The following is a 22,304-nucleotide window of genomic DNA, read 5'->3' on the forward strand; positions in this document are numbered from 1 at the left end:
CGGGGCGGCTTCCTCAGCCATTTTGAACGTTGCGGTCAAGTTGTGATGATGACAGATCACCCTAGGCAGGGATCGCTAATCTCAACGAGACGTAAGTTACCGGATGAGTCGGTAGATGCATAAACGGCCGTTGATCAGGAGCATGTCTCTTTGCAATGAAGTCCAGGCAATGCGAACGAAATGCCCCAATCCACAATTGTAGCAAATTGACCGAAAGGGAAAAAAAGTCTTCGCATCTCGGATCTGTCACGCTGGTTTGTGGATTCGCCGTACTTCGTAGTGCCCTTGCCTGTCCTGGAGGTACTATACAGTACATACAATACAGAATGATACCGTAGGGGCGTAATGGACTGGATTGGACTGTATGTACTGTACAATACTGTACAATACCGTCCAGTCCAGTACTGTACTGTACGTTGCTGACTGGTTCACGTTATCTAAGCAAAGGCGCGGCGGGATGCTACCGATTGGAACTCAACTTCGTCAGATCGCCCGACTGAATCTTGGTCGGGAGAGGCTAAAGGTTTACACAAAAGTACATACTGTATAGGTAAACCTTATACCCTTCCTAGAGTGCTATTTGAGTGATCCCGCCAAAGAAACGTTCAATACAGTATTGTAGTAACGTGACTGATCAAACAGAGAATCTGGGAATCTAGAGCTTCAGGGTTCAGGAATCGAAAACATAATTACTTGAGCAGCTGCACCAAGCCATCTGGAATTTATATACGGCTACATAACTGTATACAATACATTACACTAGAGAGTTCGTAGTTTACTGTACGTTAATTACAATGATTACGCTTACACTTACCTAAGTTACGCGAAATCGTTACGCCACGCCAAACTGGTGGGGTTGAATTGATCAACAGTACTGTATGTACAAGATACCTGACTGTGCGGCTACACCCTACGAAGTACTTTATCAAAGTCCGTATTATGACTTCCACACTTCGTGCCGCTCACTCCTTTCTTCATGTTTTGATTCAATGCCATGAGCTTCCTTGTCAGTGGCAGATACCGGTAAGGTATGTTGAGCCGGATTGCTACGTACAACTACCGTACGTGTACTGTACTTCGTAAGATCAGGCTACTACTGTACTATGTAGCCTCGTGCCACACGCTACTAGTAATTACAAAGGTCCTCTCTAGAGTCTAGGCCCATGTGCAAGTGGGTGGTTGAAGGGCCGATTCTGCTTACGCCTGACGACTGTGCACACGGGATTGAACGATGCTATATTCACCATCCCGGTTGTTAACAGATTGTTGATGGTGCTCGAAGAGAACACTTGCTGAGCAGCAACAACAGACCACTCCGCGAGAGGCACAGACTGATGAAACATTTCTACACCCACTGTTGACTTCCCAGCAACTTACTGTGATGCAGTTCTCCAGCAGCCGAAAGCGGCATGCTGTGCCGGTTTTAGGGACAGCCAGTCCTCCGTATGTACTGTACGAAGGTATGTACAGTACGTAGGACCCAACTGGCCTGTGGCCTGTGCGCTGTCAAGTCGGGCCTGGCACATGGACAACCAAGATCTGCAAAGATGGGTTGAACCACGAGCAACCCGATTTCTCCACGAAACATCGGCACGCGTTCCTTGGTTGAGGAAAGAGCGGCACCCGCCACGATTAATTGAGATCTCAACAGCATCAGTGGGGATTCAAAAGCTTGAACCTACCAATCCCTCAGAGCTGTGAGAGCACACCGTTTGCGAGGCCCTTCGCCGATGGGCGGGCAAACGCCAAATCCCTCCATCCTCTTCCTTAAGCAGAGATCCCGAGATTACGCAGAATACTCTTGCTTGAGCATGACGGCTCAAATTACCTCACCGAGTCTGGTTTTCCACGAAGGGAGGGAGCGTAAGGACTCACAAGCCCACTTTCTACCCTTTCTACACTATGTCAATCCGTTTGACCTGGACGGGGAGGGCAACGTCATTTACAATCAGGGCTCCGGTCCGTGACCCGGCCCATTCGGTCTCAAAGGTTCACCCAAGCTCTCGAAACGCGATTCATCATTGACAGGCCTCGCCAAGACCTTCTCGAACCCCTACCACAATAAACATAGGCGGTGCACGGCGGTGTTGAATTTGATGACATATGATTCCATCATCAAGCCACATTCATAGAGTCCCTGCAATCGCCTTTTCTCCGAGTCAGCAAAGGCCACGGCCATCTGAGGGCGGGTACGGAATACTTCGTAGCACCTTACAAATACACACACACACATGCACGTCCTGCGTATGTGCAATTTGCATTTGCCAAGCGGATGCACCCCAATACGCTGCGGGTGTCAATTAATATCGCTTCTGTCGGGACAAGCAGTCATGGTACAGTACAATACCTTCGTACATAACGGTACTTCTAATAGTTAGCATTCTCTCAGGATTACCTTTAGTATCGATCCTTCCTATCGCCACAAAGAGGGAGGCAAAGAACACTCCAGCGAGCTGGTCCGGTCCGTTTTACATAGACAGATCCGCGCTGCTCTAAAACGGCAAGACAAAACTGACGGTTGCCTTCATGCAATGCGCCACAAGAGGAACGCAGAATCGCGGTCCCCTCAGGACTCTCAGTGCCGCGCCTGCATTAGCGGAACGTGCCTAACATACCTTAGTCTGTTCCTGAATATCTGCCATGTGCCAATGCTAATTTGGCAGGCCCTGACGCATACAACACTACGCTTTGACCGACACCTGTCAGTGTTAGCAAGCTAGGGACAATTCTCGGATTCTGGAAGGTTGGGCGAACCGAGCTCAGGCGTTTCCTTTGTTCCTGGACACAGCATCCTCCACGCGAGGATCAGCGTTGACCGCCGTCGGCCTCGGCTAATGTTGGATGAGGGAGAAAACCAAGTTGCCAGGGCCCTACCCTACCCGGCCATCCCGATTCGTAGAAAAAGGGTAGGGCGCGCTCGGGATGCCGAGTCCGTGATGCGAGCGCTGAGATACTGAACATTGACTTCTAATGAATGTCACCCCTGACATTACGGGCGAGACAGGTTGACCGATGAGCAAGAGCTGCAGGATTGGGAAAAGAGAGAGGGAAGCCGGACAGGGTCGGCATCATTACACTAGTGCAGGAGTTCGGGTGAATGGGTGTCCGTGAGAAGAGCTGGTTTGACTGATGAAAGGAGGTGGAAGATGGCAGGCTCAGGCAGGTAGCAAGGCTGGAAAAGGTTTAGAGGGGCAGCTCCGTGTTCATGCGAACCTGCAGCGCACAGACGACGACAAGCTCCAGAACGGGACAGTTCGGACGCTGTATCGTTCAATGCCGGAGCAGGCTAACCTTGGAGAACTGGAAAGACTGCCTTAGCCCGTGCTGACCGCTTTCTTTGGGGGCGATTCTGGACTCCTGTGAAGGCGAGATGAAGAGAAGCGACATAACGTTATGGGACCTGCAAGCAACAGCCCATCGCGACAAAGTCACTCGCGTCGGTCTAATGCTACCTCATTCCCAACAATTGACGAGCATTGCGAATTACTACCACAGCAGGAAACATGATGTTGCTGGCTATGTGTTGTAGCTTACGCGAGTGGCAAGCCATTTGCTCCCTCGCCATCCTGCTGGCGCTTGCAGGCCAGGGTGTAAGTCTGTTTGTATTGTACCCGGTATTGCATGTATGTAAGGTATGTACGCTTGTAGGTATGTACGGTACTGTAACAATACAAGTAGCTCAGGGTTTGCTCCGAGCCCTCTATCGTCGCTATCCGTAGTTCAGAGACTGGGAAAGTGGGAATAGGAAGTCGATGAACAACGTACTGTATGTATGTACATTACGAAGTATGGATACATAAGGTACGTACCACACTGCTTACTGTGGTAGGCAACGTTATGCTAAAAAGCCGCGCTAACTTAGTGTAAGCTCACTAGGTACGCTGGCGGAGCGTTGCCACTTGCCGGCACATTTATCCAGAATCGCGTCGCTGTCTTGGCGCGACGCAGCATTGGGGTAATTACAACATTCCCTTGGTCCATCCTGGACAGCAACGCCGTCCATCGCTTGCTGCTCTGATGTGGTTTTCCTTGAATGAGTAGACCTCTCGGTCGAGCCACCAGAAGGACTCAGTATTCTCTTAGGTGTGGCAACGGTCGGCCGTTTGTTAAAAGTTAACGGGAAGCGGACCACTTCTCTATAATGAGCGAGATTCAGGTCTGCAAACGCGGCCAAGCAATTCCGTCAGTCATCAACCATCGTGCGGCGTTGGCATCTCGACCCATCTCACACCCCAGTCCGCCCTGCCCTGCTCGCGGTTGCGGTATCTGCAAACCCGTCCCCTGCACTTGCTGCAGTGGGTGTGGACTGCCCGCAATGACGAGCCAGGCTAACGCATGAGCTGCGAACTTGTCCACGCACAACGTTAGCAACTGCCCTGCCCCCCCAGTCCTGGCCCCAAAGAACAGGGGGCGTTAACAAGCCGAACAAACCCTGTCTCTCCCTTCTCTCGGTTGGGCGAGTCGGTTTTCAGGAAAATGCGTCGACAGCAGGAAGCAGGGCCCTGAACCCTCAGAATCGATGACAGGCTTCTTGGTGAGTGTTGTGTTGTGTTCAAGAAAATTGCCCTCCCCCCCCTTCCCCCCGTCTCTCGTACCCGTACCCCCCGTAGCGTAGACTATGTAATTACAGACAACATCCTCGCCGTCAATCAATATCACTTGTCGTCGATTCTATTATTGATGCCAGCCCACCTCCACTGGGCTTTAAACTGATCCCTAGTGCCTAGGTGGGTAGTATTCCGGCATCGTCCCTGTTATCCCTCTCGCCTCCGCTGCAACCTAGTACATCGCTGTACCTACCTTATATCTCATCAACAAACCCAACCGCTTCATGACCCATTTTGTCCCATCGCATCCCCTCGTTGTGTAACCAGTCCCAGACTCTCGTCCCCCATTTCAACCGACCCGTCCCCTGCGACCGGATCAGATACAGATATACATGTAGACAACACAGACAACATAGACGACACACCGTCGACTCGCGTCCAACACGGCACTGCGCTCTTGGCTTGTCTAACCCGTCTTCCGGAATCCCAGTCAACCCATCTGTAAGTTGGAGTGGAGCAGTCACCGGCCTACTACACCCCTTCCTACGCGTGAGGGGCATTCCAGGACCTGTCCTCTCTCCCAGCTACCTCCGAGACCGACCTAGATCGCACTGTTTGTGAGTGCCTGGTTTGGTGCACGATACTTCGTACGACAGCACTCCGGATCTGCTCACCCAGCTGTTCCTCGTCTCTCGTTGTCCACCTCGAGGGAACTGCTCAAGGCTTCTGGACCGCCCTGGGCAGACGAAGAGGAGCTCCAGGTCTGGAATCAGACAGAGTGGGGGAAGCACGAGGGGAGGAGAGGCAAACAGTTGGAGAAGCAAAGCTTGGGAAGCATCCGCGGGGCATGAGGACCTCGCCCTCCCGCATCTGCTTACTCGCTTCCATGCCCTGCCCGGTCCTATCGCCACACACCCCGGCCGTCTTTTGACAGCAGCGCAGCAAGCCTGCAGCCTCTGTGCAGAATAGTACCCACCTGAAGTGCTCCAGCATATCGTCTTGCCCCCAGCCCCTCACGGCTTTCAAGTGCTTCGACGGCATACACGACCGCCGTCCGGCTGCGGCGACCTCACTAAACAGAGCCCGCCCGGTTTGCGTAGGTGCTTCCGGCTTTTCCCTCCCCTGCCGACTGACACCGAAGCTCCCGGTCTGCAGTGCAAGCCACACCCCGCTGCTGCACTGCACATACCCGACTGTGAGCTTTCGGCAAGGCACGCCCTACACACCTCCTCCGTGGACCTGCATTGCTTGTAGAGTTGCTTACTTGAATTAGCTATCGATAGGTCCACGTCCTGCCTCTTGCAACCGCTCCTTTCCTCAGCTGGGCACCCCAGCCTTCACATACCTCCTTGTCAAAGCCGTGACTTAAACTCCCGTCCGGCCTCTTGCATTGTCAAACGTGGAGACTCACCTCTGCGTCTATCGGTGTTCGTCTAAACCGGCGCGCCTGCCTGATATCAGGATCTTGTCCCGTGGGCGGAACAAGGCACGGTGCTATCTCGTTCGCCGGATTTTGCCGGTCGCACTCGTAATCTCGACAACTCCCCTTTGACTGCGAGGGATTTCGGGGCTGGGTAGAGTGGAGAGGGTGCATAAGGAAGGGGCCCTCACAAGTCCGTTTGAAAAGGTCCAACGGAAAGTCGGAAGAGGAGCCAAAGGAGAAGGAGCGTGTCGTTGGCGACAAGGCAGGAACGCAGGAAGGAACGAGCAACAAGTCGATCTTTGTTTCTGGAATCCGCGACCCGTCAACGTTTCTCCTCACACGACGTCGAGTATCCTTGTTCTATCCCGATTCCATGGTTGCGCTATCTGCAAGCCCTTCTTGCTAAACTTCGTTCATTACCCCCTTGGGATCCAGCTGCATCCGTGGGAGACCGGATCACTAGTTCTGCGCGGCATACCCAAACCATTTCAGACACCAAAATCAGCATTCACCATGATGATGTCAACACTAGGAGGAGGTGATTTCGAGTTGGCGGTGCGCCAACAGCCCAAATATGCGTGCGTTGCCATCGGCAAGGGTAAAGGTATATGCTCCAACCATGTCTCATTCGTTTTCGCCTCCTGGCCCTCGTTTGTCTTCCACGGCTAACACAGCCATGCAGAGCGAAAACCAATAGACCCGCCACCTATCGTACAGCTCATGGTCAACCCAAGAAAAGACCCGGCCAAGACATTTCTGCAGAACCCGTACTTAATCCTGACAGCGAGGCTGATCCGCAAGGGCGACGACGAGACAGAAGAGCAGCAGCAACCAGGACTGAAGGAAAGCGACTTGACTGGCACTCTCGTCTCATCCCTCTACAGCCTCAAGGACACAGACAATAGCCAGGGCGGGTTTTTTGTCTTTGGCGATCTGTCGGTCCGGAGAGTGGGCACCTATCGGCTCGCCTTCATCCTCTACGAGCTCAAACTGGCCGAGAAGGAGTGCTGGCTCCTCGCCCGAACAGTGTCCGATCCCTTTGTCGTCTACGCGACCAAAACCTTCCCCGGCCTCGCCGAATCTACTTTCCTAACACGGTCCTTCAGCGATCAGGGCGTCCGTCTCCGCCTGCGCAAGGACTCGCGGACCGTGTCCACCAAAAAGCGCACCATTGGCGTTGTCACGCAGGCCGACCAGCTCCGGGCGTCGCAGGGGATTCACGGCTACCTGCCCCACGATGGCAGCCCCCACGATCTCAGCCCGAACGGACACTCGCCCCATCACATGCGCCGTCTCAGCACCTTCCAGGACCCCCCCGGGCAGCTGGATCGATCTCGCGGTTCCATGGGGTCGCAGGGCAGCTACTACGGTGACTCGCCTCAGATGCGGGGGAGCGAGTACGGGACGGCCTCGTATGGGTACAGCCCGTACGATGACAAGCCGCACAAGCGCGCACGCATGGACAGCAGCAGCGGTGGCGGCAGCGGATCCGCCGACGAGGCCAACCACGGCTACGAGAGCGACTACCACCCCTACGCGCAGGCCGCTGCCGGACCGCGGACACTGCCGGACACGCTCGGATCAATGTACCCCATGGCGGCGGCAGCCGTTACGACAAGCTACCCGGTGCCAACGCAGCCGGCCATGACGGGCTTGCCGATGCCCACGACGTACGGGGGACATGCCATGCCGCGCCTCGACACGTCAATACCCCCGCATTCGCCGGCGACGGGCGCGCCCAGCTCGGCCGCGTCAACCTCCTTCTCCCCCGGCACCAGGCGGTCACCGGGCTCGGCATACCCATACCCGCCCCAGCATCACCATCACCATCACCCCGCCATGTACGCCTCGTCCCCCGCCAGCTTGCCCTACCACACCCCCGGCTCCCAATTGCCGCAGCCCGGAACCGGCCTAGGCATCGCCACGCTCCCTAGCCACCTCGATCTGGAAGGGGTAGAGAAGCAAGCGTAGCTTCGATCAGGCCATAGGTTTTTCTTATTCTTCGAATTGATTGATGTTCCTTGGTCGGCGGGGCCGGGGGATTCGGTTGCTAGGTTGCGCGTATTCATCTTCTATTCTCCTTCTCCGGCATTGGGATGGAAAAGAAAATAAATGGGGTTGGCACACTCAAGTTACTATACCACAGGAGCCAGGGAAGGGCTTTGGTGCGATGTGTTTCACCCTCTCTTTAAGGGGCTCGGATGCTGATGCTAACTTGGTCGGGTTTTGGTGAGGAGGAGGAAGGCGATGTCCTCATTTGGCTCTTCCCCATTCTACTCTTTCTCTCTTTCCTTTGTCCCACACCCCTGAGCTTGATTGCCTAGTACCATTCAACACTTTTTACTCATTTCAATCTGTTCATTCCCACAAATCTGGAAGACAGGCAAGGCATAGACCAAATCAAGCTTATGATTCTCCACCAGGTCTGGACTGTACTTTTGGCGGTTGGCCCGCTGTCGTTTCACTTCCCCCCCTTACACTGCTCTATCTTCTTTGTTACTGTTTACTCGAACCTCCCTCGGGTATTTTCTCTTAGCATTCTCCTTCTTTTCACACCCTCAATACCATACTTCCTACCGTTAAGCAAACTTTGCACCTTGATATGAGAAGGCAGAAAGGCAAAGGTCATGGTGGGCGGGTGCTGACGACGGTCGACGGCGAGGAAGCGAGCAAAGATACCCTGGGCGAAGGAGGGGCTGGCTGGCTGAAAGCATAACTAACGGCTTGCAAACTGCATGGAGTACATTCAAGAATGCTTGTTGGATGCTGGATTTTTCTTTGGCGGGCCGGGTTGTGGTCGGAGTTGGGTTAGGCTAGGTTAGGTTTAAGCAACGGTGATAATACTGGTTTCTACAACTTAGCAAACATTGTTGTGTATGTACCGAGTGAACTGCGACGTAAGCAACTTTCTGTTTGATGGGTTATTGGCCGTTGTTTCCGCTCGTGTTGACTGGCGGGACTGTAACAGCCAACCCCTGAGTCGCACAAACGGCGCGATGTGATTGGCCAGGCTTGTTTTGTTTACGCTCCGAAATGGAACGCCACCACAAGGGGTTCAGGCCCTGGATTGAAAATCCGCGAGGGTCTCGCAATGATAAATTAGGTTCCTTCAATCTCAGAAGTTTCGATTTCATCCTTATTTTTGACATGGGGGAAGGGCTGACTCGTCTCCTCGCAGTGGGCTGTTGCCGTGATTGAAAGTCCAGTCTCTAAGTGGCCTCGATAACTCCACGCATCTGGAGAATAGCGCCTCTATGCAGCATGTCGACGATCCTCTATACCGTGTGTATGGGTGCATGTATGTATGTACATGAGTAAGAGCCCACTGTTGATATCGCTGTTCAGAAGTTGACTCTGTATAACCCGGGCTTGACACGGTCCCCATACCTGCCACTTAGTTTTCGACCGCTCAACCAAGAATGTGCGAAGAAAGTCCGCCTGTTTTAGGTTGAACCGACTCCCATGAATGACCGACCGGCGATCTGGTTCCGGAGTGATCGACTCGCCGCAGTTTCGACCACAATTGCTGCATCAGGTTCCTAACCCTTCAGGCTTTCGCTCCGCCAGTCACTCCCGTCTATCCCCACCTTGCCCGCAGCGCCTCATACAGCGTCTGGTTGACGGGCAACACGCTCCCGTGCCTCAGGTTCTTGGGGAAGTTGCGGCTATCACTCGCTGCCCACCCACTGTTACTTCCCGGGCTTATACTCTCATACGGGCGGTACCCGTCACCGCCGTAAAAGTCCAGTAAAAGATGCACCTTGTTCGGGTTTTGATTGTCCAAGTATGCAGCCGGGCCTTCCACATTCGCCTGTATTATTGCCGAGGAACCGCCCGGTCGGGTCCAGGTACCGAATAATCCTGTGCTGGAAACCTCGACGAAGACATTCTTCTTGCTCTCGTCCTTCATGAACCGTAAGAAGGACTGCCCATTGCTGCCATTGAGCGGGAGGATATTCAAGTCGATGATGTTAGTGGGTGATTTGTCGATGAGCGTCTGCGGCGCCGTAAATGTTTTGAAGTCGCTGGTGTAGGCGTAGCGGATGCGAATGTTGGAGGGCGAGCCGGTGTGCCTGGGGTCGGAGGTTGAGTACTACGAGTGACAATTAGTATGTAGTCCGTTTGTGTACTCCCTTCTTTAAAGCTCGCTTGGGATGGTCCTCACAAATTTTGACGCCCAGTGAACCAGATACTGCCCTGGGTATACAGTCAGCCCCACGGTAGCCCAAAGCCTCGAGGCCAATCACTGTGCCTTTCGCAGGGTCCCAAATTGCCTCGGGAGCCCAGACCATGCCGGCAGTCGCATCCTCCACCACGACGAGCCTTTCGTTGACCCAGTTCACGAGATCTGTACTCTCCCAAACAAAGATTCCCCTAGACCCAGTCCGTTGTGCCGCATCCCACGTCGTCTGTCCGGGAGTCAGGGTGCTGTCTAGAACGCCGCCAGCCCGGTAACTCCTGGCCTAACCCACCTTGCCAATGTCCAAATCTGTTCCTATGATGTACCACTTCTTGCCTGTTTCGCTTCCTCCGCCCGGGACGATGGTTGGGTCGCGAACGCCCCCCGTTCCCTTCGTTGGTCTCACGATAGGAGTGCCTCGATTCAGGGCCTTGAAGGAGAGAGGGTCGTTTCCATTGCTGAGGTAGAAGTACACGTAAGGATCGGCCCCAAGAAAAAAGACCCCTAAGTACCCGGCCAGGCTAGGGTCTGCACGCCTCGTGACTGCACCGCTAAAACCCATGACGTCGAGGTTGAACCCTGGTGAACTCTCTCTGCCGAAATTGAGCCCGTAGCAAGGCCATGACGAGAAAAGAGCAGTGAGGAGAACCACACTCCAGGGCCCTTTCCACTTCATCGTGACGTAGGGCGGATGTAGTCTTGTAAACCTAACTGCGAGGACCCAGATACCAGGAAGACAACAGAAAAGGGTGGCAACCGGAACCAGGTGGATGTTGCAGGACGGCAGATTTATATGCTTCCCGTGGCCATCACCCGCTCCATACTTTCTGTAAAGGGCATCACCCGCCGTTTCGACGCCGCTTCTCCACACCCTGTTGTGGAAGGTTGCATTTAGGCTCAAAGCATCAAGAACAGTGCTCCACGCTTGTGGCTAAAGTCCCAATGAGGCATGCGCGCGATGGCGAGAATCAGAAGCTACCCACGCGCGCGAGCGTCTCGTAACTGCTGGAATTAATATTTCGCGGTTGCGCGCAAACTGACGCTCCCAGCATTCGGCTGCCGGAGGCTTAGCGCACCGGAAAGGAAACGGATTAGTGGAAAATTATGTCTGCTGGCTAGGAAGGTTGTATTGGCACCAAACTCCACGCTCCGTTCTGAGTACGGCTGCAATGATCGGCAGTTGAATGCTGAGAAACAGCACTGACAACTCCGATGATATCCTTGGGTGATGTCAGGTGAGCGAACAGGGGGGGGCCAAGCTCAACCTGAGTTCATCCCTGTACTCAAATGATCAACGTCCGCTGAGAACTGAGGTTCCTGTCGTAATAGAGTTAATTTCATGCCGTAGATGTGGGGTTATTAGCTGATATGTCTCGTGAAAGTGAGTTCCTCGTCCAATTTGGAATGGTTGTCGGTCGTGGACAACAATCCAATCTCGAAGTTCGCCTTGCCTTGGGCATTTGCTAAGACTGCCTCGAAGGCATTCATGCGAGTTTCAAGCGCTAGATCCGAAATGGCCGAGCCTTGCGAGTCTCGAAGTCTTGCCGGATCAACCTCCACAAAGCCGGCTGACCCATCCTCGGGTCCGCAGTCACCAGAATCTCGAATTTGAGAGTCGACGGGAGGTTCAGTGAAACCCCCCAAGATTGGATAACTTTGGCTGCAAGGAGCTGACAATGGTTCTTCCGGTACCAGCAAGCGATGGGTAGTAGTAGCAGCGGAGGCGACAGTAACCTGGCTATCAATGTCACTAGCCACACGATTTTGTCGTGTTCCAAACTGTTCCCGCATCAACTCGTCATGACGGAATGTGTTTCCAGAGCACTGCTGCGAGAACAGATGTTCAATTGTAATCCCTGGCGGATTGAGTCAGTAGCAGCCACTTCCCGATCTCCTAGGGATGTCAAACCTTCGAAGAGCCATCTGGGCACATCCACGGTACATGGCCACACGTCTCTAGGTTTGAAAGCCTGGACAAGGTTGCAGAGCTCTGGATAAGATGAATGACGCGAGTATGGGAAGGTGATGGTGTTGGGTAGAGTCAAGTTCCTGGACTCAGTTGCTGAAGGTTGCTGTTTGCGCATTTTGAAACCCTTGATAATCGCTTCCAGGCCGTTGACGAGATCGGTCTCGTTGTTCTCTCCAAAGGCAGACCGTGCCAGATCAAGGGGGACCTTCCTCCCACTAGTCACAGCGCCCAGCAAAAACTGACGGATTTGCTCTCGGAGGTTATCAGTAGTATTATGCATATCGCCGAGCCTGCGGAGTTAGAGAGATGTCATAAACGGGAGGATGGAAACGTACAGCTCAAGGACAGAGTCAATGTCAGCCGGTGAGAGATAGTCCAGCTCTGCCTCCCGCTCCAAGTCGTCCCCACCCCCTCCGACCCCAACTTCAGCTACATCTTGGCCATTCGGAAGACGAGTAATGATGGGGCGGATCCATACTACCGGCGACTTCTGTACCGTCTGGCAGTAACTGCCCTTTTCACAGCTATGAAGTCGGACTTTCTCGTCAAGGGTCAAGCAGCCCGGATGGTACGTGTTGCCGCACATAAAGCCTACCAAAGCTGGGGCTTCTTCAGCAAGATGTAACTGGGGGGCAAACTTTTTTCCCGAGTCTTTGGTGACGAGGGAACGGAACATCAACATTTTGTATTCGTCCACGTGGATCTGTAAGTCAACATCAGCAGTTGCCGAGGGCTGATCCCCAGGATTTGAGTTTACCCTTGACCTAAGTGCCTTAGAGAGTGCTATCCAAACATCCTCATACCTGCATAACGGTTGGCGAGTTTGCTTCAAGGTGTCTTTCGAGACACGAGACTTACCCGTACGTCCAAGCCTGAAAATGGAACACAGTATCGGCCGGGTATCGGAAAACTTTCCGCAGCAACTCAGCGATGCCCTCAGATTTCGTTGGAAATTCAATGTTGTCGATGAAAGATGTATCGAGGTAGATCATGTCGAGCGTCTTGAGCCCAGAAGAGTACTCGATCAAAGACGGGCATCGAGTAATTGCATTCACAAACCAAGGCTCGCTCCTTATATCACCGGTATACAGAACAGCCTTGCCCTGTCCCTCAAATACTGCGAAATTGAATGTCAGAAGAGAGAGAGAGAGACTAGACTGGTGTATTTTGGTCGAGAAACTCACGGAACATGACAGCACCAGGGCAATGGTTTGCGTCAAAGAGCGTCACCTGAATATGGTTGCCAGGCGAGAGTTCAACAGACGTCGGAGTTTCCAGGGGCAGAGGTTTCTAAAGGTATGAGAAAGAGGCACTGGACAGTGGTGCTTCTGGGCTTACCAGCAAGTTCTTGAGATGGCGATATCTCTGTATGCGGGCTTCCAAGATGCCATTTGCATAGTTGATGCGGCAGGGATATCGCTCGAGGCGAAGAAGCATTTCTCTCGTGGCAGCAGAACAATAGACGCTAGATGATACATACGGGTTAGAAGGTCTAGCTGACCTTGGCAGGTCAATGATGATGTCCGCGAGCTGACTCGTACAAGGGTGATCGAAAACTTTCCAAGCCAGCGAGGTGATCACTGTGGATATGGCTCAAAAAGCATGCCAAGGGAGGGTCAAGGCTCGAATGAGAGCGGAAGTAGTCGACTGAGGTTGGGTTAGCTCCCGTGAAACCCGGCAAGAGAGGCACTGTTGAATGAAGTCTTGCCTCTAATGTCAGGGAATTCGGCCAATAGGCCGTTGAAGGTAGACATGGCAGTCTTGGGCGCTTCTGTCTGAGATGATGTTGTTGGTTTGGGTCTTGTAATATCCAGTTCAAGGTGCAATTAGCTCCTTCAAGTTTGCGGTTAGGATTGGCGCAAATGCACAGCTCCAGGAAGGAACACCCTTTTCCTCTGGCAGAAGGGCAAGCGTTCCCCACCACATCTCAACTATAAACCCCCCCACCTCTGTCTCCCTCTCCCATCACCTACCGGACAGGACGTTGAATGACAAAGAAACCTAGTGAAGATGAACACAACGACGGGCCATGACGGTGGACGCTGGATCCTTGAGTTGCTAAATAACCAGGATTCAATGCGGTTTATCAAGTTTATCGAAATTGGCCAGTGTTCGTTATGCGTCCTTGTGGGAAGCTGCACACACAAATGAGCGGGAATGCAGGAGCTTCTCTAGAGACAACAGCATCGCTTTGATAGCACCGATTGTCGACCGACCTGGTTGGAGACTGGAGTTTTGGAAAGCCGACTCGAGGTCTGACGCTCGTTAGGTTACAGGTGTTGCCGGGCCGATCGGAAGATGGCCCAAGCGTTTGCGCCATGTTCTTATCTCAATCAGGGATGACAGCTGAGGATCGAGGACCCCTGCTGCTGGATTCGTAGGTGCAAGACAAAAGACCTTAAATCAACCCCGGCCGAGATGCAAGTAATCACGCTATGCGTGTCAGCAACCTGGATCCTGTTTCACTTGTCAGAAACCTAACGTAGTAGGCCACCTTGTCTATTGACGACACGAACGTCCAAATATGAGAGCCAGAAGTGCGGCAAGACAAATGGCTCGGCACACTTGCTAAGAAGTTCCGTTGCTACTGTACGTACGGAGTACCTTGATCGCTCACATCGGCCATGGGCAATGAACACATAAGCGCCCGACTCCTCGAGTCGCTGACTCCAGGTGCTATCGCTGCCCTCATCTTTGCCATAACAGTTGGCTGCTTCATTGTCGACTTCGCGTCGAAGCCCCGCTACCCAAAATCGCTGCCTAGGGTAGGGTTTGGTGATGGCCTCCTAGGCGGCCTCAAGAACCTGCTTTACTTCACCGTACGCTACAACACATGGATGGCTGAGGGTTATAAAAAGGTAAAATTACCTCATTGTCCTGCTGCCTACTAGTAGTCTACAGGCCATCGCCTCATCGCGAATAGGTATTCCAACATCAAACTTACAAACTATAACTACAGTACTCAAAGCATGGCCGCTCTTTTGTTGTGCCGTCGGCCCCCAGCCGCCCACAGGAAATTGTCGTGCCGCGATCCCAGGCGGCTTGGATGCTCGAACTCCCAGACCGGATGTTGTCCACCAAGGAAGCGCATAGGGACGCCCTACACAATGACTACCAGTTCTTTGGCACCGACGACCAGTTCCCGATACAGACCATCCACAAGCACCTGGCCCGCAATCTCGTTGGCCTTATTCCCGGCTTGCAGGACGAAGTGCACGGCGCGATAGATGACACTTTCGGGGTGGACACGGATCATTGGAAGTCACTGAACCTCTGGGAAGCATGGCTCGGCATTGTTCCCCGTGTGACCAACCGGATGCTGGTCGGTGCCCCGTTGTGTCGAGATCAGGGTTTCCTCGACAGCCAAGTCGCCTTTGCCGACGACGTCTTCCGCAACAGCTTCATCCTGGCCATGTTCCCCCGCGTTTTCCAGCCCCTTGTTGCGCCCATGTTCGTCCTTCCCAACTGGTGGCACTGGCGCAAGTCGTACCTCAAATCCAAGCCGCTGATCGAGCAACGTCTGTACGATATGGCCCGAAAAGCCTCGGGCGACCCCGCCTACGACGACTGGCAGCCACCAGAAGAAATGCTAACCTGGCTGATACGCCAGGCAAAGGCGGACGGCCTGGGCCACGAACTCAACCCCGAACTACTCTCGAAGCGGCTGCTTCCCATACAGTTCGCGGCCATCCACACCACCGTCATGACTGGTTTCAACCTGTTCCTTGACCTCCTGTCGTCGGACCCCTCGCTTGGCTGTCTCGACGCGATTCGTGAGGAGACTTCGCGCGTCTTGGGCGAGGACAACGGCGCCTGGACAAAACAGGGGCTGGCCCGCCTCCACCGCACCGACAGCGCCATCAAGGAGAGCATGCGCCTCAGCAATTTCGCCCAGGGCCTTACCCACCGCAAGGTCGTTGCTCCGGAGGGCGTCACCAACCCCGCCGAGGGGTGGCATGCACCGTACGGCGCCCTCCTGATGCTCGACATGGGCGGGACACACCACGACCCGGAGCTGTACGAGAACCCGGACCACTACGACCCCTGGCGCTTCTCGCGCGTGCGCCAGGCCTACGAGGCGCGGCCGGCCGAGGACAGGCGGGATCCGGACGAGGCCGTGGAGATGAAGAGGCTGGGTATGGTGACGACGAGTGCCGAGTTTCTTCCTTTTAGCCATGGGCGGCATGCTTGGTGAGTTTTTTTCCCCCTCGGGTGGGATACTAGTAATGCGCGTTGCTGATACAAACCCAGCCCCGGCCGGTTCTTTGTGGCGCACGAGCTCAAGATGATTTTGGCTTACTTGCTACAAAACTATGACATCAAGCCTTTGCCCGAGCGGCCGAAGGGCTTTTGGTTTGGGGGTAACATATTGCCGCCAGTGCAGGTTAGAATTGAGGTCAGGAGACGAAAAGGCACGATTTGAGGTGCTGTCATGGCGTGTTATTGGTCGTTGAATCTGGCTGCGCCGGTCGGCGAGTGAGCATGTCGGCTTGACGCTTTCCTCTCTTGGTGCTGGCACCGCTGCTATAAACGGAACATATACGCAACGCCGCTTACAAGACGGGGCTGCTTGCAATTCATGAAGCTTATGATTTTGCATGATTAATTTGGATAATTCAGTTCAGATACCGAGAAGATCCTGACAGTGTTTTATTGTCCTCAGTCTCGGAACTGCCCCTGGGGAGTGTACCGCCAGTTCGAGAAGTAGGCCGGCGTCGTCCCGTTTCCGCCATTTTTTGTGCTGTAGATGCCCAGCAGCGTACCTGTATTCGGAGCTCAGGTCAGCAAACACCAACAAAAATCCGCTTAGAGACGCACCCCGCAACACAGAACACAAACTCACCCGTGAACCCCCAACTAACTGCCTCATTGGAAGCATACAGAACGGTCTGCATAGCTGACCTCCTCCCGGCAGGACCGACGCTGAACGAGTAATGCGTCGCGTTAGCAGCCTTGATCTCCAGCGTCACCGTCAGCTCCCGCCCTCCACTTTTACTACCACCACTGGTAGTATTAGTTCTAGCCGGCCACCATGCCTCCACAGGCAGGGGCACCACGACCGGCTTGGGCACCGGCACGTACGACTCCCCTCGGAACCGCGCCATGGGCACCAACTCCTCCTCCTCGTCCTCATCCCCATCCCCAGTCTCAGCGGGACGGTATCCCGGCAGGGCGTCCATGGTGCTCGCGTTGCGAGGGAGGAGCACGACGCCCAGATCGAGGTGGTGGTTCTGCGTCAAAAAGGCCGTCACGCCGGCTTCTTCGTCGGCTCTGGACGGGAAAAAGGCCAGGTCGATGCTGAACGCGAACAGTGTGTGCTGCTGGCGCCGCGCGACGAAGCTCTGCCCCTCGGGCCCGGCATAGTTGCCGTTTAGGGCCGTCAGGTTCAGCCGAGATGGGTTCAGCCGGAGGTGGTTGGGCCTGGACGGCGGGGAGATGGTCATGGCGTCCCGCGGGGGGAAGCGCCAGTGGATGAGGTGCGCTGGGAGGATGGTGTTGGGGCCGAAGGTGAGATGTTCGGGCCTGGGGTCGTTCACGAAGGGGCTGTGTCGTAGGGGGGAAGGTTGGTTAGTGAGAGAGTGGTGAGACTGCAGGGAGGGCAGCAGTATGAGAAGTAGGCGGACTTTACCCTACGCCGCGAATGTCGGTTGCTGTGGGCGGCATCTCCCAACCGCTCATTTTTCCTGTGATCGGGGTGAATGTAGGGAACTGGCCTTCGGGCCAGCTCACCGGCGTCATGACGGTTTCGCGACCCATGGGGTAGTGCAGATAGTCGGGCCCGGAGCGTGTTGAGAGGGCAACAGCCCACCTGCGAATCTACTTGTTACTGCTTTTTCTGGGTACAATACAGTGCCCCTTCATGGCTGCTGGTTGGATTTCTTACCAGTTTCCTGCCCCGTCCTGGAATAGATCGGAATGGCCAACAGTTTGAACTTAAGGCAGTCAGCTTAGTCCACTTAAATCCAGCGAAGAAGCATATCTCACAGTAACTCGTGGTGTTCGCATTAGTTAGGACCGGATTTTGGGCATAAGACTCATAAGGCCCGGAGACGTTCTTCGATCGGGCCATGGTCACCATGTGGCCGAGCCCAGTACCGCCTGATCGACGGCCTTTAGCTCCTTTGTATGGAAGCGCTCTCAGAGGTGAGAATCTCACCTTCTGCGGCTAGAAGATAGTACCACCCATCCTTACGATATATATGTGGTCCTTCGGGAGCCTGATACGGTGAGGTCAGCGGTGGTTGCTCACGGTCAGGCGAACACATAGTAGTTACCAGGCCTCCCGTCCCGTTCCAGATCACCCGCCACTCGCCCACTTCGCCGGTATCGAGGTCTGCCTCAGCCTGCTGTATATACGGCCTTATTCCAGGGGTGAGTCTGTGTCATAAAAATAGGGGTGAAAGGAGCACCAACCCGACCTGCCAGGCGTGCGCACCGTTGATGTACGTCTTTCCGTCCACGTCCCAGAAGGGCTCTGTATCATATCCAGTGAAGTTGAAGTGGACAGCATTCGACCACGAGGCTGGATTATAGGGGTCTTTGCCCTTGAAGATAATCTGCCGTGAAGACGTCAGTCTACAGCTTCCTGACTTCAGCAGGGCAGTAACCGCACATTATCCCATCTGGAGGAGTCGGCCTGGGGGCGATCATCATCGACCAGCGTGGTGACCAGCCAGAAGGTCTCGTCATGAAAGCGGAGGGTGGGTGCCCATATGCCGCTGTCCAGCAGTCAGCCAACCGACATAAGTAGCCCACAAAGCTCATGTCTCATCACCTCGTCGACCTGTTGGTCTCGGCTAGTCGAGGCAGCTGCTCTCTCCGGTTCAAGACATGACCTATCAACTTCCAATTCTGCAGGTCCTTGCTGGCGTGGATTGGGATACCGGGAAAGGCATTGAAACTTGATGAGGCACAGAAGAAGGTATTGTCGCGCTCAGGGACATGAATGCAGCTGGGGTCTGGGTAAAAGCCTGGAAATATGGGATTGTAGAAGGTAGAATTAGCTGCATGGCTGATGGACAGGACCATGCAGAAAGACAGCCCCAGTAGCACGCGAGCAGGAAACATGGTGTGGCCTGCTTAGGTCGATTTCTGCTTTATACTTTATTATTCCCGCGAACAGGTGCATTCTCAGCGAAGCAGCGCACCCTCACCATACCTTATGTATCACAACACTAAGTGAGCCATCATCGCGGATCTGGGTCGGGTATTAAGGCGGCCCCGCAGACGGAAAAGAAGCATGTTGCATCTCCGGGTAAAAGGGGGTAAACAAACGAGATGGCCGATCCGGAGCTTGAATTAGGCACCCGATCAACGCAACGGCCGATGCGGATGTATCCGCTGCCAATGGTCCATAGGTACTCGGCCACCTCCAACCCCGTCGTATACCAGGGACGGGTTCAAGCGCCGGTGTACGGTGACGATCGACAGCCAGCCTAAGGTAACCAACTGGGCCATTAAACCCACATGAAAGAGAGGAAATCCAAAGTGGCGCTATCAAGCACCACCTTACCACCAACCTTCGAGGAAGAAAGTAGCATTGCGGCGCTCAACTGGTTGTCCCTGACTGCCCATGGAGAGAGTGTCTCCTGGATGAACACGTTAGCTACCTAAATTGATCACCAGTGTACAGCTTGACGCTGTAATCTAACTGACGCCTATCTAAACCCATGAGTGTGGCTTTTGAGAATGAGAAGTGAGATAGTGCAGTGAGATAGTGCAGTGACAGCCAGACGGCATTCTTGAACACATCATAAAGGGAACATAGGGACTCCACAAAGATGTGAGAAGATCGGAAAAGGAAAATAGGAACGAAGACCTTGGTTATCTACTTCACTGCAGTAACATCGCGGAGAGGTATGGTTCCAGAATAGAGAACAGTGCAAGGCTGGTTGAGCACCTGAGACTACCGTAGCCAACTTTGTAGTTGAGAGAGGGCAACGAGGGAGCAGAGCCCGACATCTTCGGTGATGTCCAAGAAAAGTGTGGGTCTGTAACCTCCAAGTTGGTATTATTGACGTTAGCCACTGTGTAACGCGGGGGAATTACAGCAATTACAGTACCAATCCTCCCTACGAATTAACCCAAAATTTAGCTTAGGCTTTTGTACGGGGTAGGTCAGGTAGTGCATCCCTTAACGTTACAAGGGCGTGTATGTAAATTACACCGCTCAAAGCCACCAACGCTGAGTCCACAAAAGTTCAAGTAAGTTACAAAGTAACCATAAGATACGTAACACCGTTTACGAAAGCCTCCACTGTCATCAACAGCCACCTAAGAATCCAAACCACGATAATAAGCAAAAACCCCAGTTCGGCGGGCGGGCGGACGCATCATCGCACAAGCTATACCTGCTATCCGCCCAGCCAAGGGTTGCGGGCTACAAGTTCGAACATCTCCAGAGGCTTTGTTGCAAGGGAAGCTTCCCAAAATATCCCCGCCACCACCATCACCATCGTCCGCCGGCATCGCCCGGCCTCCATTACCCAAAAATGCAGGGTTTCAACATGGGACGCTACGTCCCGCCCGAGCACGAAGGGCTTGTCACCTCAGGCAACGCGCTGCACAAAAAGCACCCGCTCGGCGCGCGCGCGTCCAGGCTCGCCTCGCAGGGGATTTTGGTCGTGCGCTTCGAGATGCCCTTCGCCGTGTGGTGCGCCACCTGCCCCAAGCCGACGCTGATCGGGCAAGGGGTGCGGTTCAACGCCGAGAAGCGGCGCGCGGGGAGCTACTACAGCACGCCCATCTGGTCCTTCAAGCTGCGGCACCCGGCCTGCGGCGGCGAGATCGAGGTGCGCACCGACCCCAAGAACTCCGAGTTCGTCGTCGTGTCCGGCGGGAGGAGGCGGGATGTCGGGTCTGCCGAGGCGGACGGGGACAGCCTGATACCCAGCAGCGGTGGCGCGGGGTTTGTCATTGCCACCGAGCGGGAGCGGGCAGAACAGCGCGAGAGCGCCTTTGGGAAGCTGGAAAAGACCATTGCCGACCGCGAACGGCTCGAGATGGCTGGCCGGAGGATAGGCGAGTTGCAGGATGTGGCAGACAGGCAGTGGGATGATCCGTACTCGCAGAATCGGCGGCTGAGGGACGCTTTTCGGGTCGGGAGGCACGCGAGGGAGAAGGATGCGGCAAGAGCCGAGGAGTTGAAGGATCAGATGAGTCTGGGTATTGAGCTGCTGCCTGAGGCGGAGGAAGATGCCAGGCGAGCAGCGCTGATTGATTATGGCAGTGTGGGGGATGGAGACGGCCTCGGTGTCGACAAGGCGCTAGCCAGGCCATTGTTCATGGAAGAATCGGGTCGGAGGGGTAAAAAACGGAACGGGCCAGGAAGCGGCGAGCCGGCGAAGGGACAGCCGAAGCTCAAAGAGGAGATTGCGGCATCCCGGACGAAGGAGAATCTCGTCTCAGAAATCGTGATCAACACTCGTGCCGCTAAAGACCCTTTTCTTGACTTTGGCAGCAGGGAGAGCACGCCGAGAGGCCCCACCCGGCTTCCGGGCCTGAAGAGGAAGAGAGCCGCAGAGGAACCCCCCGACCCTCCACCGTCTGCTGCGTCTGGGAAAGACTCACCGAAAGCGCTTGCTGGCACAACAGCTTTGGTGAGCTATGAGTCAGAGTCAGACTAAACTGTTGGCTATTTCATGTCGTGATGGGTTGTACGACCGGACTGTTAAAAAAAGCAAAATGGATACTTAGTGATACCCCTGGGATGCATTACGGAGTTTGGAGTGTGTCTAGGCAGTTATTAGCGTTATAGACATTATTGCTGCTCGAAGCGCTAAGCCGTCTAAGCCGATGCCTGTTGACGGGTGACTAGAGTAATATCCTATAGGATGAGGGGCCATCCCCTCGACGTGGCGCTTCCATCCCATCGTCAGGCACTTGAAAGTCATGCTGTAGTCTACGATTCTGCCTCTGTACTCTATTCCATCCCATATGATGTTGCCTCAATTACCGAAATCTGGCGATTGCCGCATTGTTCCTCGCTTCACAATCTCATCACACCTCACAGAGCCCCTGATCTGGTACATTGTCTCTCGCTAGCATCAATCATAACGTTACCCACACACTGAGTACATAAAAGTTGATTCAACCTGAAATTGGCCTATTACTACGCTCAAACAACAGTCATAGCCAATGTTGTTTGACTCGGACTTCACTACAAAAGGGGTCTAAGGCACATAG

General features: G+C 54.2%; 7 protein-coding genes across 7 annotated transcripts; 3 read left to right on the forward strand and 4 right to left on the reverse strand.

The window, feature by feature from the left end:
* Positions 1 to 4,655: 4,655 nt before the first annotated feature.
* Positions 4,656 to 5,245, reverse strand: N656DRAFT_780505 (uncharacterized protein). The gene has a single exon (XM_064815391.1). It carries the CDS (start codon positions 5,105 to 5,107, stop codon positions 4,802 to 4,804), a length of 306 nt encoding a protein of 101 aa, XP_064668834.1. The 5' UTR covers positions 5,108 to 5,245; the 3' UTR covers positions 4,656 to 4,801.
* A 1,238-nt stretch (positions 5,246 to 6,483) lies between these two features.
* Positions 6,484 to 7,941, forward strand: N656DRAFT_799126 (uncharacterized protein; the record flags this gene model as incomplete). The annotated part of the gene is made up of 2 exons (XM_064817838.1): positions 6,484 to 6,574; positions 6,653 to 7,941. 2 exons carry the CDS (start codon positions 6,484 to 6,486, stop codon positions 7,939 to 7,941), a joined length of 1,380 nt encoding a protein of 459 aa, XP_064668835.1.
* Positions 7,942 to 9,547: 1,606 nt separating this feature from the next.
* N656DRAFT_790363 (glycoside hydrolase family 43 protein) lies at positions 9,548 to 10,826 on the reverse strand (the record flags this gene model as incomplete). The annotated part of the gene is made up of 4 exons (XM_064816881.1): positions 9,548 to 10,063; positions 10,136 to 10,167; positions 10,223 to 10,379; positions 10,443 to 10,826. The coding sequence occupies 4 exons, from the start codon at positions 10,824 to 10,826 to the stop codon at positions 9,548 to 9,550; spliced, it is 1,089 nt and encodes a 362-aa protein (XP_064668836.1).
* Positions 10,827 to 11,509: 683 nt separating this feature from the next.
* N656DRAFT_790364 (uncharacterized protein) lies at positions 11,510 to 13,873 on the reverse strand (the record flags this gene model as incomplete). Its single annotated transcript, XM_064816882.1, has 9 exons — positions 11,510 to 12,006; positions 12,060 to 12,409; positions 12,455 to 12,822; positions 12,877 to 12,922; positions 12,978 to 13,236; positions 13,304 to 13,409; positions 13,458 to 13,560; positions 13,661 to 13,766; positions 13,828 to 13,873. 9 exons carry the CDS (start codon positions 13,871 to 13,873, stop codon positions 11,510 to 11,512), a joined length of 1,881 nt encoding a protein of 626 aa, XP_064668837.1.
* A 627-nt stretch (positions 13,874 to 14,500) lies between these two features.
* On the forward strand, positions 14,501 to 16,769 carry N656DRAFT_780510 (cytochrome P450). The gene is made up of 3 exons (XM_064815392.1): positions 14,501 to 14,977; positions 15,079 to 16,310; positions 16,371 to 16,769. Exons 1-3 carry the CDS (start codon positions 14,744 to 14,746, stop codon positions 16,540 to 16,542), a joined length of 1,638 nt encoding a protein of 545 aa, XP_064668838.1. The 5' UTR covers positions 14,501 to 14,743; the 3' UTR covers positions 16,543 to 16,769.
* Positions 16,712 to 19,234, reverse strand: N656DRAFT_780511 (glycoside hydrolase family 43 protein). Its single transcript, XM_064815393.1, has 10 exons — positions 18,895 to 19,234; positions 18,733 to 18,838; positions 18,534 to 18,676; positions 18,395 to 18,479; positions 18,277 to 18,337; positions 18,105 to 18,218; positions 18,004 to 18,052; positions 17,749 to 17,928; positions 16,963 to 17,663; positions 16,712 to 16,882 (listed from the first exon to the last, which is right to left on the reverse strand). The coding sequence occupies exons 1-10, from the start codon at positions 19,185 to 19,187 to the stop codon at positions 16,779 to 16,781; spliced, it is 1,836 nt and encodes a 611-aa protein (XP_064668839.1). The 5' UTR covers positions 19,188 to 19,234; the 3' UTR covers positions 16,712 to 16,778.
* Positions 19,235 to 20,356: 1,122 nt separating this feature from the next.
* N656DRAFT_780512 (DUF572-domain-containing protein) lies at positions 20,357 to 21,892 on the forward strand. Its single transcript, XM_064815394.1, has one exon. It carries the CDS (start codon positions 20,627 to 20,629, stop codon positions 21,743 to 21,745), a length of 1,119 nt encoding a protein of 372 aa, XP_064668840.1. The 5' UTR covers positions 20,357 to 20,626; the 3' UTR covers positions 21,746 to 21,892.
* The last annotated feature ends 412 nt before the right edge of the window (positions 21,893 to 22,304 follow it).

Source organism: Canariomyces notabilis (assembly GCF_033297395.1).
Source record: "Canariomyces notabilis strain CBS 508.74 unplaced genomic scaffold N656scaffold_15, whole genome shotgun sequence".
NCBI classification, from domain to species: domain Eukaryota; kingdom Fungi; phylum Ascomycota; class Sordariomycetes; order Sordariales; family Chaetomiaceae; genus Canariomyces; species Canariomyces notabilis.

What these genes read in the sequence shown, in the direction of transcription:
- N656DRAFT_780505 (XM_064815391.1), bottom strand. Translation starts at nt 5,107, where the DNA reads ATGCCCCTCACGCGTAGGAAGGGGTGTAGTAGGCCGGTGACTGCTCCA.
- N656DRAFT_780510 (XM_064815392.1), top strand. Translation starts at nt 14,744, where the DNA reads ATGGGCAATGAACACATAAGCGCCCGACTCCTCGAGTCGCTGACTCCA. An exon ending in TGGCTGAGGGTTATAAAAAG is followed by an intron (nt 14,978 to 15,078) that starts GTAAAATTACCT and finishes CTATAACTACAG; the next exon opens with TACTCAAAGCATGGCCGCTC. An exon ending in AGCCATGGGCGGCATGCTTG is followed by an intron (nt 16,311 to 16,370) that starts GTGAGTTTTTTT and finishes ATACAAACCCAG; the next exon opens with CCCCGGCCGGTTCTTTGTGG.
- N656DRAFT_780512 (XM_064815394.1), top strand. Translation starts at nt 20,627, where the DNA reads ATGGGACGCTACGTCCCGCCCGAGCACGAAGGGCTTGTCACCTCAGGC.
- N656DRAFT_780511 (XM_064815393.1), bottom strand. Translation starts at nt 19,187, where the DNA reads ATGTTTCCTGCTCGCGTGCTACTGGGGCTGTCTTTCTGCATGGTCCTG. An exon ending in GGAACGGGACGGGAGGCCTG is followed by an intron (nt 18,338 to 18,394) that starts GTAACTACTATG and finishes TCACCGTATCAG; the next exon opens with GCTCCCGAAGGACCACATAT. An exon ending in CTATCTTCTAGCCGCAGAAG is followed by an intron (nt 18,219 to 18,276) that starts GTGAGATTCTCA and finishes GCCGTCGATCAG; the next exon opens with GCGGTACTGGGCTCGGCCAC.